The 16792-nt window shown below is 50.4% G+C and overlaps 1 protein-coding gene across 2 annotated transcripts; it reads right to left on the bottom strand.

The window, feature by feature from the left end:
• Positions 1-1751: 1751 nt before the first annotated feature.
• On the bottom strand, positions 1752-15588 carry PLEKHB1 (pleckstrin homology domain containing B1). Of its 2 annotated transcripts, XM_010973110.3 has the most exons (8): positions 15172-15588; positions 13888-13963; positions 12377-12529; positions 11679-11781; positions 10565-10604; positions 7493-7597; positions 3652-3751; positions 1752-3050 (listed from the first exon to the last, which is right to left on the bottom strand). In XM_010973110.3, exons 2-8 carry the CDS (start codon positions 13922-13924, stop codon positions 2914-2916), a joined length of 675 nt encoding a protein of 224 aa, XP_010971412.1. In that variant the 5' UTR covers positions 13925-13963; positions 15172-15588; the 3' UTR covers positions 1752-2913. The 2 variants fall into 2 exon arrangements, with proteins under 2 accessions (XP_010971412.1, XP_010971414.1); XM_010973112.3 differs by lacking the exon at positions 7493-7597 and having other exon boundaries at positions 15172-15548.
• Positions 15589-16792: the final 1204 nt, after the last annotated feature.

Genomic DNA, 16792 nt, shown 5'->3' with positions numbered 1-16792 from the left:
TGACATTTGGATTAACTTTCTGAATTTGAGAGGTGAATAACAAATATGCAATTCTCATTTTATCAGCTGACTTGCCCAACAATTGAAAAATACATCATTCTTTCTGATGATTGCTGCGGGATGCCTGTAGTGTATTTCAGGAAATAAAGAAATGTATCAGACTACAGAGCAACAAAGAGATTTATAGCAGAACCACTGATTAAAGTGATGAATGTTCCAGATATTGGAAGGAGCATTTTGCCAGAAGATGCAGAGGGATGGGTTTTGGGACCTGGAACTGGAGCTGGAGCTGGAGCTGGAGTAGGATTGTTGATAGCCATAGGTGCTCAGAAAAAAGAACTCTTAACCCAGCTGTAGAAGGTTGTCTATAGCCTGGCCCCAGCCACCACCCATCCTCACCATGCAGCCTGCTGTGACATGTTTCCTGAACTTCACAGTGCTCTGAAGACAAGAATATTTTTAGGCCTTTGCTCATGCCATTTCTTCCATCTGTTCTCCTTTCTCTGTTTGGCAAACTCCTAGTCATCTTTCAAGGCTCACCCTAAATTTCCACTTCCTATCCCAAAGTTTTCCCCAGTCCCCTTAGCAGAGTTAGATACCTCCTCCTTAGAGTTCCTACTGCATCATGTTCCTGTCTTACCTCATTGAATCATTGCTGTTTATATATCCCTCTAAGCTGGTGTCTGGGAATATGGTTGAGGTGGACACCTGATATTTTTGCCATTCAGCTCTTATTTATTCATCCTTTTTCTGGAAACAGTGCCCTAAATTTCCTCTGGGACACCACCCCACCTCTGTTCTAAGCCCTACTGGGTTTTTTTGTTTTGTTTTTTGTTTTTTGTGGGGTTTTTTGGCAGGAGGAGGTAATTAGGTTCGTTTATTTTTAGAGGAGGTACTTGGGATTGAACCCAGGTCCTTGTGCATGCTAAGCACTTGAGCTATACCCTCCCCCTTAGCCCTACTGTTTTAGACCATCCTTTCCAGATCACTGTAGATTCAGAGATGGCCACAAGACCCAATTTGGGATAATATCCAGCAGTGTGAATAAAAGTTCTGGATGAACTGTTAGAGGAAGAGAAGCTCTCTCAGCTAGCCTTGAACCAAGGAGGGCATTAGTCTAGATTTGCTGAATATCACTGCAGCCTCTGAATGAGCCAGCCCAGTGGCTGTAAAAATGGAAATAAAGCAAAGTCTAAGTGATACTGTTTGAGTTCCTGGACCAAGCAGTTTCTGGAATTCTCAAATATGTGGCCCAGTGTTTTCCTTTCTGTGGCTTAAATCAGTTTGTGCAGGGGGTTTCTGTTACTTGCAGCCTCAAAATGTCTGATACAAGACAGTTGTGTTTCCTTCCCAGGCCACCTGGTCTCGGAGTCTAACTCTGATTCATCTCTGAAAGGATGGGAACCCACTGGAAAAGACCCAACACACAGGACTCCCAGAAAGCAGGCAGGGCAGAACTGATCATCAGCTCAGAGACACCCATCAGATCAGATCCTGATGAAGTCTCTCCTCTCACAACCCTGGGATAGCCAGCTTCAACCTGCCAGTTTATGGGTGAGGAAAGCAAAATCCAAAAAGGTTAAGTAACTTGCCCCAGATTGCTCAGCTAACATGCTGCCACTGGTTATACCTGACCTCAGGATCCACACTCTTCTCACTATACCAGAGAAGGCACTAGTAGGTGCTGAGTCATGGAGGTGTCCCAGGGAGACAGGGCCTCTTGGGAGAACAAACAAAGCCAGAGCCAGGGCTAGAGCCAACTGCACCTTTATTAGTTTCTTCAGCGGGGCAATTGGAGCCCCAATCTACAAGGGAAATTTAGCAGGCTACTCTGGCTACTGTGTAGGCATATTAGCAATTCTATTGGTGATTGGGACAGGATGGGGGAAGAGACTGGAAGGGGACCAAATGGGGAAACAGCCAGGCCACCTACAGGGAGCCCAGACTGAGACAAAGGTTGATCAGGCCCCAGAGGTGAACACTGCCATCTCCCCCAGACAGATGGAAGAGACAAAGCCTGAGATGATGACAGCCATAGCTATGGACAGAGGGCCAATCTCCTGGGGACCAGAAATGCATTTCTTGATGGAGGCACTAACCTAGGACGAGGTCCTCAAAAGATTCACCTCCCCCCCCCCCAGCAAGGGGATCCCAGGTTCTGCTCAATTGCTGCCCCAGGCACTGACATGGGAAACGGGTGCTTTCTGAGCACTGAAAGAACAAGGGACCCAAAAATCTTATAGTGGGAAGGATGAGGCTAAACTCAGGGAGTGTTTTGAGTTTGTGTATTAATATAGGCAATATATTCAGTATAGGTGCAATCATGAAACATCCCTCCATAAAGCTCACATCTCCCCCTTACCCAGCAAGCTCCTTAGCTTGGAGGGCCATCATGATCTGACCCCTGCCCATGCTCCAGCCCAAATGAACTCCCTTTTAATTCCTTGGACACGCTATCATGTTCACGGCTCTGCACTCTTGCCAGCAACCATACTCCTAGCCTACCTTCCTCACTCTCTGCCCTCATCCACCTTGTCAAGTGTTTGCATACTCTTGTTTGCCCACCAAGCCTGGAGCTGCCAAAGGAAAGAACCTGATTCCTGTGTCTCCAATGCCTGGGGAACTTGAAACCCCATGACTTGTGTTTTCTGTGTCCTGGTGTATTTGGAGGAAACATATCCATATGTGTCCATCTGGAGTGTCTAGTGGTAGATATAAAGATTTTGAGCTATGTTTGTGCCTGGGATATTAGCGTCTTCTGATGTGCGGGGTGAGGGTGGAGAGGGGGAGGAATGATCCAAGCCCAGAAGAGGCTAAAGGAAACGAAGGAGCCAAAGTGGGACAGGGCTTGGATGGCAGAGGGTGAGGCCAAGGAGGAAATGGGCCTGTTAGTCTATGTGCAGGATCCAGGGCTCAGAACCAGCAGGGCGACCACATGAGTGAGCCAAGCGCTGCGCCGGTGGCGGCTCCTGCAAGCATGCCCATGGCCAGCGGGGCGCCTGCGCTGTAGCAAGGATCCTCCCGCACCACTACGTGCGTCACGCCAGGGCCTGCGGAGAGAGCGCCGCTGTCAGGGCCTGGGACTTCAGAGGAGGGAGCAGAGAGAGGTTGTCTGCCTCCTTCGGTTAGACTCCTGCGCAAAGCAAGATTAGGGCGCTGAGCCCACTATCTTACTACCCAGTCGGAGAAACAGGCCTTGATGCAGGAAGAACGCGCGTTCTGTCCCCATAGCTCCTAGGCCTTGAACCTGCTACAGACGTTCTGGGACTGTGGGACCAGAGTGGACCGGCGAAGAAGCACCAGAATCTCCAATAACCTCCAGACCACACCTGAGGATGGGCCTTCCCAACCGCCAGATCCTGAAGCGAGAGGAAGCGGCCTTTCCCACATTTGCCACCAGGGGCCGCTATCAACTTAGAAACGGGTATTGCTGGGCCACCAGGGAATAGTTGCCAGCCTGGAGAGGTGAGGTCAGCTCTGCAGGAGGGAGGGGCTCTGGTCCAAGAGCTATCCTTAGCCTGGGATGGGGAGGGCCTTGTGGAGGGACCCGCCTGGGAAAAATCCATGGTTACTAAAAGGGTGGGACCTGATCCCTACTGATAGACCATGGGCGGGGATTGCGGCAGGGGGAGGGGTGGGTCGGAGACTTACCTGCATAGGGCGGGCCATAGTAACTGCGGATGTACGTGGCTTCGTGCGCGTTGGGGGGCACCACTTCATAGTAGTCCTGGTACGGGCTGTAGACACGCACCTGGGGAGCCCTGCCTGGTCAGCTGCTAGAGAGCTGGACCCGGCTTTGGTCCCCTACCTGTAACACTTGGCTCAGGCCCTTCTGGCCCCACAGAGCCACCTCACCAAGTTTAGAAATAGGTCCCCAGAGACCAGCAGGCTCCTGAAGGAGGGCCCTTCTCCCCACAAGGCCCTTGGCCTCTAAAACTTCAGCCCCTGAGTCTAGCTCCCAGTGATGCCGTTTTCCTGCCTGGTCTCCTACGTAGTACTCCCCTGATCAAAAATTCTCCATGGCTCCCAACTTCCCTTTGTAGATTGTCTAATATTTGCTAGCAGCTCTCCAGTAGTCACACTTGGAGAAACTCAATGGATTTCTCTCCTGTCCTAGTCATGGAGAGAGGGACCTGGCCAGGGCCCAGACCCAGGAAATAAAAGGGGGTTGGTGAGGAAGAAAGGGAAAGGAAGGGTAGAGGTGGGAAGTAACTAAAGTATTATCAAGCATCCACCATGTACTAGGTCCTGAGGGAGATGTTCACATGTGTTATTTCTTCTCATCCTTACAGCAGGCATGATTATCTCCACTCCACCACAGAGCTGGAGATGGATGCTCAGAGAATAATGGTCAGTGTTTTCTCTAGGAGGGAGGAATAGACTGCCTGCTCCCTTCCCTCCCCCATTAGATTTTTACCAACCCCTCAAAGCCTAACTCAAGTCACCCATTCCAGGAAGGCCTTCTGGTCTCAGGAAGAATCTTTTCTTCCTGAGTTCTCTGTGGACTATGCTTGTGCCTCTTTTCCTACCCTTCCTCCTGGCCTTTCCTGCCTTCACCTCAGTGTGAGCTGCTTCTAGGCAAGGACTTTGATTCATTTGTGCCTCCAGATGGGCCTAATGAATGGCAAGAACCAACAAATCCATGCTGAATTAAATGGAAGCTCCTAATTCAAGCCCCTCATTTTACCCATGGGCTACTGACCTGGGAGAGGGCAGGAGCCCCTTCTCTCCTGGCTCCATCTTCTTGGCCCCCTTGCACCCTGTATCTCTAACTTAGTTTCACACCTGAATGGTCCAAGTGGTCCTTTAGAAGTCCAGGTGTCCAAACTCCATCTTTCATCATCCTTTCATTCCCCCAAACTTGCTCTTCTATAAATGCTTTTCTCTAAGTGCCACCACCATGCATTTAAACCAAGACGTCAGGTTGGCACCCTTGTCTTCACACACTCATGTTTTGCATCACATTAGCCACCAGGTCTCAAGATTTTATCTTCTAAATATGTTCTTCTGTCCATCCTTTTGTCCAGTGCGAAGAGAATAAGCCATTGGTTTTGGCAACTTGGAGATTGTGGGTGAGCCTGAAAAAACTCTTTTCAGAGGAGTGGTTGGAGGAAGAAGCAAGACTATGGAGGATTGAAGAATGGTTGAGAGGTGAGGGATGGAGTCAACATGTCATGGCATCCTTTAAAGAAGTTTGGCTGTAAAGGGGAGTTCTCCAAGCACACCTTGTGATTTCAAATATCTATGCCATCTTCCTTTGATAGGGATCCCTTTCTCACCTTCTTTCATGCAACTGCCTAACTTGTCTTTCAGACTCAACTCAAGTATCACTCTTCCTGAGCCTCAGGTCCTGTTATGGTCCCATCTGGGCACCCACAGCCCTTAGACTTCCCTCATCACAGCACCAACCACTCTGTGATGTCATTATTTGTATCCCTGTGAGGTGTGTCTCTCCCATCAGACTTGAAGAAACACCACCATCACCACCACCCAAGCACAGGGACTGAGCCTAATTAGGCCTGATTGGAACATGGTAGGTGCCTAATGTATTGAATTTATCTCAAGTGAGTCAAATACAGGGCCAGAGTGGAACTAAGGTCAGCCAACTCTAATTCCAGTTTCAAGTTAGGAAAAATGACCAGACCCAGAGCAATGCAGGAGGCTCAGACAATCAATGCTCAGTCTGAAGTTACTTCTCTTACTGTGCTCCTTCCCAAAGGTGATCCAGTAGGGCTTTCCAGTGGGGGTGACCAAGATCTGACCTCTATGCCTAGAGGGAGCTAGAGAGATCTAAGCACTCAGATCCCCAATTTTACTGTAGGGAAGTTGCAGTCCAGAGCCTGCATCTGCCTTGAAGTTCCACTGTGAGCCAGTAGCCCTGTCAGGCCCTGGAGACAGTGGAAAACACCGCCTCATATCTCTATGGAGCACCTGTTTCTACCCTCCAGGCCTAAGAGGCCCAGAGGTAAACTCATGTGGTCACCTGGCAACAGGGCAGGGGACCCCCCCTAGAGACCTCACAGACAGAACCTAAGAGTTTGATCCCCATCCTTTCCCTCTCCTCAGGCCCAACCTGGATGGGGACAAGGGCAGCCAATCAGGAGGTCACATGCAAATAGACTCCTCCCCTCAGAAAAGCTGTAGTATATACTAAGTTTATAGCTTTTTAAATTCTATTTTTAGGCATCCTCACTTTAAACAAACTTGTATACAAGTTTGGGTATGCAGGATGCCTCAGAATGCTGGGCTGAGACTCCCAGCCCTGCCACTGATTAATTAAGTGATCCTGGTCATATTATGTAGCCTCTCAGAGCTTCAGTTTTCTCATCTGTAAATGGGGACAGTCTTTCCTACACTGCCCACTGCCAAGGCACAGCGAGAATCCAGCAAAGCCATGTCCATGCAACTAAGTGGTCCTAGCACATCTGGGCTCAGTGGTTCTGCACATCAGAATCATCAGGAGAAATTTTTTAAAACACTGATTTCCAAGTCCCCACCCCAGAACTACAAAATTAGAGCATTCAGAGGTAAGATCTGAGCATTTGTATTGTTTTTAAGCCCTTACATGAGTCTAATACACAGCCACATTGAGCACCACTGTGTTAGAAAAGAAATTTGCATGTGACCACAGGTATTCTAACCCACCCCATGCCAGGCTGAGCACTGGGAACAGTGTGTCAGGGTCGGGGGTGAGGGGAGAGACAGACACGGACTAAATTATAAATGCAGTAGTGATGCCGTAAGAGATTTTTTTTACTCCTTCCTTCCTCTCTTTATTTATCTCATTGGCTCATTCAGTGAGCACTGCTTGAGGCCTGCTTGTGCCCAACCCTCATGTGCCAGGAATAAGCAGGGTCAAAATAGACTGTCCCCATCACTGAGCCCTCATTGCACACCTGCTGTATACCCAGCACTGTGCTAGGCTCATAGGGGCAGAGTTGATCTAAACTGATCCTTGCCTTGAAGTGAGTTCTAGTCCCCATGGGGACTAGAGACAGAGCTAGAAAATAGAGACAGAACTAGAACGAACTAGAAGTCAGGCAGATGAAAACAGTACTAAGTAAGCATCAGTGCAATGGGCAGTGAGAGGGAGTGACAATGCCTGGAGGTCTGGGAAGCCCTCCCTGAGGAGGTAGCAGCCTTTGAGGTGGATCTTAGAGGATAAGCATCACTTTGTCAGGTGAATAAGGAAACTAAAGATCTTTGCAACAGACAGAACTGCATGTGCAAAGGCTGGAAAGAAGGAAAAGGTCTGGCACAGCTGGGAGCGGAGGGTACAGCAAAGGAGTTGGAGCATAGGGGATGAGGAGGATGGGGTGGGCAAGTCTGGCCCAGGCCAGATCCTGGGGGCCTTGAAAGCAGTGCTGGTGTCCTGTGAGTGACTGGGAGCCATGGAATGTTTGTGAGCAGGGAAGGGATGGGACTGGGCCCAGTTTTGGAGGCACATCCTAGTGGCCAGAATGGAGGCAGGGAGGACTGAGCCAGCACTTACCCAGATCCGCCTCTCAACCTTACAGGGGCTCCACGAGCGGGTCACACACCTGACCTTGGGGCAAACCCGGCGGCTCCTGGGAGGGACGATGGCTCCAGCTGGGGCCTGCTCAAGCCACAGAAACCCAAGAAGGGGAGGGAGGGAAGTGTCAGAGGCCCTCTACATTTGGAGAGACTCAGAGCTCTTAACAGGCCCTGCAAGAGCTCTCTGTCAGCTGGGCAAGGCAAGAGGGTATCGTCTTCTTCCTCAGCCCATGGTAACGGGGGGTGGCCCAAAAGAGGTAGTGATTTTGCTAAAGTTACACAGAGAAGAAGGATCAGCAGTGTCTCTCCAGAAATAGCCCACCTTCACCTGTTTCAGGCTGCTGGGGCTCCCAATCTCCAGGGAGGACAGAACAGCTCTGATCTGCTTTCCCACCCACCTGCACCCATCACTGGACCCCAGCCTTGCCCCTGGCCATGCCCCCGGCCCTGTTCCCTGGAACAACCAGGGTCAGGGGCACCTCCTACAGCCTCCACCCAGAGTAGGGTATAAACCTGCAGGATGTGGAGGGACAAAGCACAGGTCACTCCTGTGTAGGCACAGGACAGAGAGAAGCCCACAGATACAGGCATGAACCCTCAGAGATGGACAGACACTGGTATAAAAACACAGAGGCACAAACACCCAGCTCAAGTAAGCCTAGGGACCAGAGGGATGTGTGTATGTGTGTGTGTGTGCATGTGTGTGTAGAGCATTGAGAGGTGGAGCAGGAGGTCAGAGTAGAGACATGGAGGAAGCAGAGCAGCAGAAAAGTGGACAGGCAGAGAAGGGACAAGGCAGCTTCATAGAGTCAGAGTGCAGACGGTCAGCCCTCACCTCCTTCCTTCTGCCCTCTTCGTGGGACTGATTTGCCCTGTATAAGCAAGATTTGGAGCTCAGAGCCAGGTTAGCCCAACCAGGGATCTCCACCCTGCTGACCACTGCCCCAGCCTCCTCTTATATAGCCTCTACCCAGAAGTCTGAGTCTGCTCCCCGAAGTCTGACCACAGCCCTCCCTGCTTAATGCCTTTTATTGCTCCCCACAACCCTCAGGATAAAATTCACTTCCTTCACCTGGACTTTAAGGCCTTTTTTGACGTGGCTCCTCAGAGGCCATGTCTCCTATTTCTTCATCCATTTGTTACCCTCCAGCCAGGCCAGACTTCTGGCCCTTAGATCCACTTGTGTGCACACACAGGCACACACCATTTCCTGTCCTCTGCCCCTGTAGCTCCTTCTGCAGTTACTGCCCTTCCCCCAGAACTTCACTGACCTCAGTTCCAGTACAGGCTCTTCCATTGACTTAAGACCATAAGACTTTGGACAAGTCACTTCGCCTCTGAACCTCAGCTCCCCTATCTGTAAAATGGGACTAAAAATACCAACTCCTACCCATTCTCGTTGAAGATTCAATGATACAACTGATGCCAGGTGCTCAAGCACAGTGCCCGTCCCTGAGAAGATGGATGCCTGAGGGAGTTTCTAAATGCATCCAAGGCTTTGCTGCTACTTCCCAGCAAACTTTGTCTGTAGATGAGAGGGGCTCCATCATGCCACAGGTGGAAGGAGCAAGCACAGAATCAGGGGGTGGGGTTGGGGTTGAGGCCAAGCTGGGTCACCCTTGAGCTGGGGGCTTTGGTCAGCTCATCAAAGCCACACCTCCATCAATCACTAAGCTCTGTTGACTATCTCCAAGATGTGTCTTTTTTTTTTTTTAATGGAGATACTGGGGATTGAACCCAGGACCTCATGCATGCTAAGCATGTGCTCTACCACTGAGCTATATTTTCCCTGTGAAATGTGTCTTATCTTCATCAGCTTGTCTCTGCCAGCAAGGCCTTCATCCAGACCTCCAGTCAGTCACCTGCACACTATCCCAGTCTTTTTTTTTTTTAATTATTTTTAATTTAATTTTTTATTTTATTTGGGGGGGGTTAATTAGGTTTATTTATCTATTTGTTTATTTATTTAAACAGAGGTACTGGGAATTGAACCCAGGACCTCATGCATGCTAAACATGCACTCTACCATTGAGCTATACCCTCCCCCCCAAGTCTTCTAACTGGTCTCCAGGCATCCACTCTTACCCTCTACAATCATTCCCTACCTACCAGCCAGACTATCTTTTTAAAAATACAAATCTGGTCTGATCTGTTCATGCCATTCCTCTACTTAAAAATTTTCAATGATTTCCCATGTTCTTAGCAGAAACCACCAACCTTAACAGAGCCTTTAATGCCTGGCCCTGCTAACCCTCCTTTCCCCTTGGCTTTCTTACTCCCTGAACTCCAGCCACCCCAGCTGTCCTTCTGTTCTTCAACTTGCCAAAGCCCTAATTTCTCTCAGGGCCTTTGCACATGCAGCTCCCTCTGCCTGGAAAGCTGTTCCCTTCACCCCACCCCACACTTTTCACCCAGTTGATTTCTATTTATCCTTCAGGTCTCATCTTAAGCCTTATCTGGACTCCCACCTGAATCAGGCCATCAAGGTGGATACAAATCAAATGCACATTGCCTGTCTCTGACAGAGCAGTTGCCACCATTGCAAGGGTTTCACTAACCATGTAATTCATGGCTTCACATCTAGCTTCCCACTAGGCTTGAGTCCACATCTCCTTAGCTCCTCTCTGATCCCTGGTCCTTGGCACAGTGGCTGGCACATAGTAGGAACTCAGTAAATATTTGTTGCATGGATGAATGAAGCTCAATCTTATCTGCAGAGAGGGAGGAATAATCCCAACCTCACAGTATGGTAGTGAGGAGTAGCTGGCACTGCAGATATACCACACCTAAAAGACAGTCGCTTTCCCCCTGCTCACATACCACCCCTTTTGAAGTGCCTTCTTGGAGGCCTCTCTCTCTCCTCTGAGCACCAGTTGCCTGTCTTACATCCTTTTCCTCTTGGGACTGAGGGCATCTGAGTCTGCACATGTCTATTCACTCGCATACATGGAAATTGAGAACTCCAGGCAGATGGAGACCAAGTCTGAGTCACCCATGATTCCATGGCAGTTAGGTGTGGGGAGGAGACAGGGAGGGAACGGGGGCTCACCGGGGTGGAGTTCGCCTCCAGCAACGCTGTCTTCCATGCTCTGCAAAGCAAACCCGCCAGACCATGAGGAGGGAATTTGAGAGAAGGGGGATGGGGCCTCCCGTTTTAGACTTTCCTCTCCAACCCATCCTCCAGCCCCCCAGTCTCTTGTGAAGGAGGAGATCCCCTTGATTCCCTTAGACAAAGGTGACCCCTTCCACTGCTCCAGTCACACAGGCAAGCCCTCAGGTGAGCTGCAGCCTCCTAATTCATTCTGAGTCCATAGTCTCTTCCCCTCTAGAGGTTCCAGATTCCCCATCTAGACAAAAGACAGCTGGGCTGGGGTGGTCCCTTAGGAGTCTTCAGATTCTGACATGCCTAGGCTGGTTCTCCGGCTGCAGCCCACCTCCACATCCCAAACCCACAAACACAGTTTCCCAATGCTCTGACCCCAGAGTCCCAGGAACACCCAGTGGACACCAGACAATTGAGCCTTTGTTGGTTGCCATGGCACCTGGCTGGGGTGGACAAGGAGGCTCTGTGCTTTGTCTACCCAGAGTTCAGCTTCCCCCACTCCCACACATCCCATCTCTCTCACTCTCCTACAATGCAAAGGCCAACTGACCCTCCATCAGAGAGTAGGAAGGGAAAGAATGTGAGGAAGCAAACAGTGCCTGAGGAGGACACACCCAGACTCACAGTGTGGATCTGCATCTGACATCGGGGTGCCCTGTGCGCTGCCTCTGTTAAGTAGGTAAGGGTCCATCCCTCAGATCGGAGTCCCCCAACCAGGGCATCTTCTCAGAAGGAAGTGACTAGGAGGGTCCTCTGAGGATGCCAAGGGGCTGTCTGTTCCTTTGTATCAACCCAAAATGAGGGCTACCTCAGAGGCAGGTGTGCATATCCCTTCCCCAACAGTCCTGCATTCATCCCAGACCATGTCAGGAGTTTACTGGATACCATACCAATTACCATGAGCCATTCAAATCCACTCTTCCCAGCCTCCATTGAGACTACCATGTTCACTGGTCTTTGTTCCCTTTTCCTACCTTCAGGGAACTAAAGGCCCAATCAGCAGGAGGCATCTGGTCCTATTCCCCAAGATCCCACCCCATCCTCTCCCACAGTGGCTTACATGGCATCATCCCGGGTCTCTGCGCACAGGTGCAGGCGGGAGCCCTCCCGTAGGTTCACAGTCAGCAGGCCATCTCGGCTTCGGCCCTCTGGGGGCTGCACATCTAGAGGGAGACACATGTGGGGTTTCCACAGGGCACAGGCCTGAGTCTTCTCAGTAAACCAGGAGCCAGAACAGGAACTGATTTCTCTGGGTCTTGTTTATTGGCCATTGCCAACCTCCTCTGATCGCGCATACTTTCCTTGCAATCCTCCTCAACTTGTTAGACCCTTTCAATCTTTCCATATTGCCTGCTTCCCTAATTAGGTACATCTCCAAGTTACCCTGTTTTAACTGTGGCCTAGCCTTGGTCAAGATTTGCTGTGTGACTCTGGGCCAGTTGCTTAACTTCTCTGAGCCTCCTTATTTCATTTCATACTATCTAGTTCCTAGCACTGGAGAGGGTAGGAACTGTGTCTTACCTCTATGACCCCAGCATAGAGCCCAGATTCAGCACAGGGTAGGAATTTAATAAGGAACTGATTTCTTAATTCACTTCCACATGAACTGGAGTTGATAGAGGCCCAGAAGCAATGTCTGTGGAAGCCCTTTGAAAGCTGCGAAGAGCCTTCCATTTGAGAACAGCAGGTGCTCTCAGACAGACACTGGGAGGGCCATACCCATAGTCACAGCACCAGAGAGAAAGGGGCTTTGCTCACCGTGGCACTCCTGGCCGATCTTTATGTCACGGACGTTGAAGTGGATGAGTACACGGTCCTCCTCATCCTGCGCAGTCTCATCATGGTAGTAGCCCAGGGTCCCATCCAGCCACAGGGCAAACCAATTTCGCTTCCAGCGGCGGAGGATGGAGCCTGTGTGATATTCCAGATCCACCAGGCTGGCTGATCACAGAGCCTGCTGGGGGGGCAGGAGCCCTGGGTGGGCTCCCAAGTCTCCTTACCCCAACTCCCCAGTGTTGTAACCCCCTGAAATGGTAGCAGGGCCTCTCTTGGTCTTGCTTACCCATTGCTTCCCATGGAGCCTAATGCATAGTTGAGGCTCCATAAATGTGCTGAATGCTAAATGAATGATCAGATTCCTTCCTTGGGGGAAGCTGGAAATCTTTTTTTTTAAGTGTCACAAAACACCTCCACAAATTTAACATCATGTCAAATTGGAAATTTCCTTCAATAGGTACAGTTTGTCAGGGAAAACATATTAAGTTGTTTTTATATGAGTACAGAATGTGATTTATGCAAGAATTAACAGAAAACAAATAGTTGTCAAGTGCTTGCCTTAAGGTAACCCTTAGTTTCCATTGCATCCAGTCTGCTGAGGGTGTACAATTATTACTCATATTTGTGAGCATGCTTGGAAAAAAAAGGCTGAGCCCCAGGTGACAGTCATTTGTGTCGTGTCTGCCTCTTCCACCAGATGAGGGGGGAGAAGAGGGTGTCACTATCTCACAGCAGCAGTCCCGGCCCCCAGCAGGACTTGGACTCAGTGTTTGCTGAACTGAATGAACTGAGAATGGGTCATGGGGTGTGAGGGAGCTCCTAGCCCAGGACAGCTCTTGTTCAGATCACAACTCTGGTCAGAGGTGGGTCTGAAAGACTGAGCCCTAGATTCAGACATTCTGTGACTGGAAATCTTAACAGGAAAGGGCAAACACATAAGAGAGCTGCTTAGAGCTTTACAAATTCCAAAGCACAGAGGCATTTTTCATTTTATTCTTTGCCTGTTTGCAGCCAACTCTGGGTAGGGGTACTGTGGACACAGAGAATTAAACCCGGTTCCTGTACTTGAGGTGCTCACAGTCTGGGGCCAGTATAGGGTGGGGGAGTGCTGAGGCCCACAGGTAAAGACAGTTGTATTATAGGGAGATCAGTGCTATAATGGGGTATATACAAGGCACTGGGAACAGAGGAAGGGGCCTTTAACCCAGGTTGGTTCTACAGCAGGGGCTGCAGTGGGGGTTAGAGGAAGTCAGAGAAGGCTCCTCATGAAAGGGGACATCTGAGCTGGGTCTTGAAGAATAAGTAGTTTACCAGGCAGTCAGGAATGGGAAGGACATTCCAGGCAAAGGGAAGAGCTTGGGCAAAGGAGGGGAGGATAAAAAGGGGCATGGTTTCTTGGGAGAAGGGTTCACTGCGCAGGCCCAACAAGCCAATTCCCTCACCCCTGCCCCTGGACAAGGTACAGGACAAGGGCTTGGCCCAGGGTCACTCACTCTGTCTCCACAACCAGCCGCCCCTCACCAGGGCCATCTCCTCAAAAGGACTTTCCAGGGCAGAGTCAGGCGGAACCTGTCAGAGGGACCACAGGACGCACAGGCTTCATCAGCTGCTCCACAGCAGCTCCCTGGAGAAAAGCCCCCACCCCGTCCTCCCTGAGGGAGCCACCGAGGAAACGTTTAAAGGAGTGTAAGTAAACAAACAAGAGCAAGCCTGCCTGTCTCCTCCCCGTTCTCTGCTCCAGGCACATAATGGAAGCACTGTGTTTGTGGGGTCAGCAGGGGGCTGCCACCCGCTGCGCTGGGTTGAGGTGGGGGTCAGGAGCCTGGATTCCAATCTCAGCCTCACAACCTTGACTAAGTTCCTTCTCCCTGGCCTTTATTTCTAGATCCATCAAAGTGTGTTATGAGGCAGGTAGAGACTGGAGTGAGGAACTCTTAAAATGTTAGAAATCCTGGAATTTTGAAATGCTGGCAGCAGAGAATATTAGAATCATAGCAATGAATGAGAGACTTTCATGATATTAAAAAAAACCCCTCATGTTTGAACTCCACCTGAGCCTTTTACAAAGTGTATAAAATAATAGTTCAACAGCAGCTATGATTGATGATCAAGTACTATGCGCCAGGTCCACTTCTCAAGTGCTTCTTATCTCACTGAAGCCTCACAACAATCCTTATTATTCCCAGGAAACTGGGGCCTGGAGGGGTCCAGTCACTTGCGCAGATCTGCTTGGTCAGTAAACAGTGGGGCCAGGATTCACACCCAGAAGTCCTGGCTTCCAACCATTACACCAGTGGGAGCTTTTAAAATTCCCAATAACCAGGTCCTACCCCATAACAATTAAATAAGAATGTCAGGGACAGGAGGAAAGCATAGTCTTCAAAGATCCCCAGGTGACTCAACCTGCAGCAAAGCTTGAGCCCTGCTGCAACTCTGTTGGGTACCTTACTAAATGGGTAGGATCTTTACCTCTACTTTACAGATGGACAAACTGAGCTATAGCAAGTGACTTGTCCATGTATATGATGGAGCTTGGATTGGAATCCAGGTGCCCTCTGTTCTCGAAGGCGACTTACTTTCGAGCAGGTGCCTTCGCCCCTCCCCCACTTGCTCACACCTATTGCTGCGTAGCAAGCGCTGGCTGGCACACCTGGGTTAGAAGTCCGGGGCTTGTCACTGCTTCTCTTGCCGCTCCCTCCCATCTTTTAAGTCCTGACACAGGTCAGACAAGAGAGCCAGATGCCAGCTCCCTCTCCAGCCCCCCTTGATGCACCCACCTTACACCTGTTGCGATGCTGCTGCCAAAACGGCCGCTACTTGATGCTGCGGCCACCCAACCTGCTGCGCCTGCGCTTTGTGAGCCCCAGAGAGCGTGGGGCATTTCACTCTCCTGGCTGCTCCCTGGGCCTCCCTGCCCCTGGGCTCCGCCCTCCGGCCCAGCCTCACCCCCAGGGAGGAGGCGGGGCGTGTAGAGATGTGCTGACAGGAGGCCTTCTGGGACTTGTAGTCTGCGGGCGGTACACAGCCTCTCCTGGGTAGTAGGTCTGTGACGACCCGGATCACAAGTGAGAGGCTGTACCTGTGATTTCATTTTGCTGCTAAGTCATTTGTTCATTCATTTATCATGAAATAATTTTCCCCCAAAATCTTGAACTCTGATTCTCTATAAAAATGTAAATTACATGGAAAAACCAGGTTCCTAGTTTTGCCATGTTTTCTTAATACTCTGTTTGTGCCTGGCACTGGGCATTAGTGGAGGGCACAAAGAAGCATCAGCTTCTTTTCCCAGCTCCCAGTCTGGTGGAGGAGATAACACAAACACACTGTTGAAGCATAAGGTGTGACTTGAATATGGGAAAGAAGAGTCTGACTTTGACTAAGAGGTTCAGGAAGGCTTCCCCGGGGAGGCAGAAAGGGGTCTGGTAGGATGAGTATGAGTGTTCAGTATTTCAGTGTGTTTGGAAAGTAGAGTGTGGGGGTGGGGGTGAGGAGGGCATGGGGAGCAGCTGGTGATGAAGCTGCGGGGGTTGCAAGGATATAACATGTAGGCATTGGATGACAGGCTCAGGAGCTTGGACATTATGGCATTGTGACTGGAGCTTGGGGTTGGGATTTCAAGGTGAGGAATTAAGTGGTCCAATTTGTGGGTTGGAAAGGTATTTCTAGGACAGTCAAAAGTGGATTGAAAGGGGCCCAAATGGAGAAGGAAGACTGTTTCTGTATCTACCACCACAGTCTGTCCCTCCAAGATCATTTCCTTGAACAGCTCAGCCCCACAAACCCCACCTAGCAGCAGACTCAGGATGTCAGAGGACAGAGCCTGTCAGGGCCTGAAACACTCCAGGTCCCACCCTCTATTTGAGAACGGTACCCACCCTGCCCTGGGCCCTTTCTCCTGTCCCAGAGGACCTCCTCCTTACCGGAGCTGCAGGGCTCATGATTCCTGGGCGGCCAGAGCAGCATTTCCCAGAAGGCTCCTGCAGAGGGGCATGTCCCTAAGCGCCTTAGAGATAAAAGGGGATCAAGAAGGTGCTACCAAATGGAAACCGGAAGAGGGTGACAAGAAGAGGGGGCACACAGATCCCAGAGAAAGTCGTCCTTTCTCTCCAGACCCCTCCCCAAACTCGCTAACTGATCTCTTTTAACCTTCAGTTCACTGGTTAACAAGTCATCGGTGGTTCGGAGGTGGCCTCAGCCTAGCGTCCTTAAGATTCCAGGGTGGGGTGTAGGGCCAGACCTCCTCCCTCGTCGGGGCTAAATCTTTCCCCAGCCGGGCTTGACCGTGCCATCACCCCAGTCCTGGATGCACAGCCTGGCTCTTTAAGCTTTCCTCTTTCGTTCGTTCCTGTGTTTCTGTAATCCTGACCTCGAGCTACCCTGGTGCCTCGGCCCTTCGTG

Source organism: Camelus bactrianus, chromosome 10, assembly GCF_048773025.1.
Source record: "Camelus bactrianus isolate YW-2024 breed Bactrian camel chromosome 10, ASM4877302v1, whole genome shotgun sequence".
NCBI lineage: Eukaryota > Metazoa > Chordata > Mammalia > Artiodactyla > Camelidae > Camelus > Camelus bactrianus.
Note: the sequence above shows the minus strand (reverse complement) of the source record. Positions and strands in the feature narration are given on the sequence as shown.

Bases quoted from the DNA above. Each gene is read 5' to 3' on its own strand.
- PLEKHB1 (XM_010973110.3), bottom strand. From the start codon at position 13,924: ATGGCCCTGGTGAGGGGCGGCTGGTTGTGGAGACAGA. The intron at 11,782-12,376 runs GTGAGCAAAGCC...GTCTCCCTCTAG, and splicing joins GATCGGCCAGGAGTGCCACG to ATGTGCAGCCCCCAGAGGGC. The intron at 7,598-10,564 runs GTGAGCCCCCGT...TGGCTTGAGCAG, and splicing joins TGGAGGCGAACTCCACCCCG to GCCCCAGCTGGAGCCATCGT.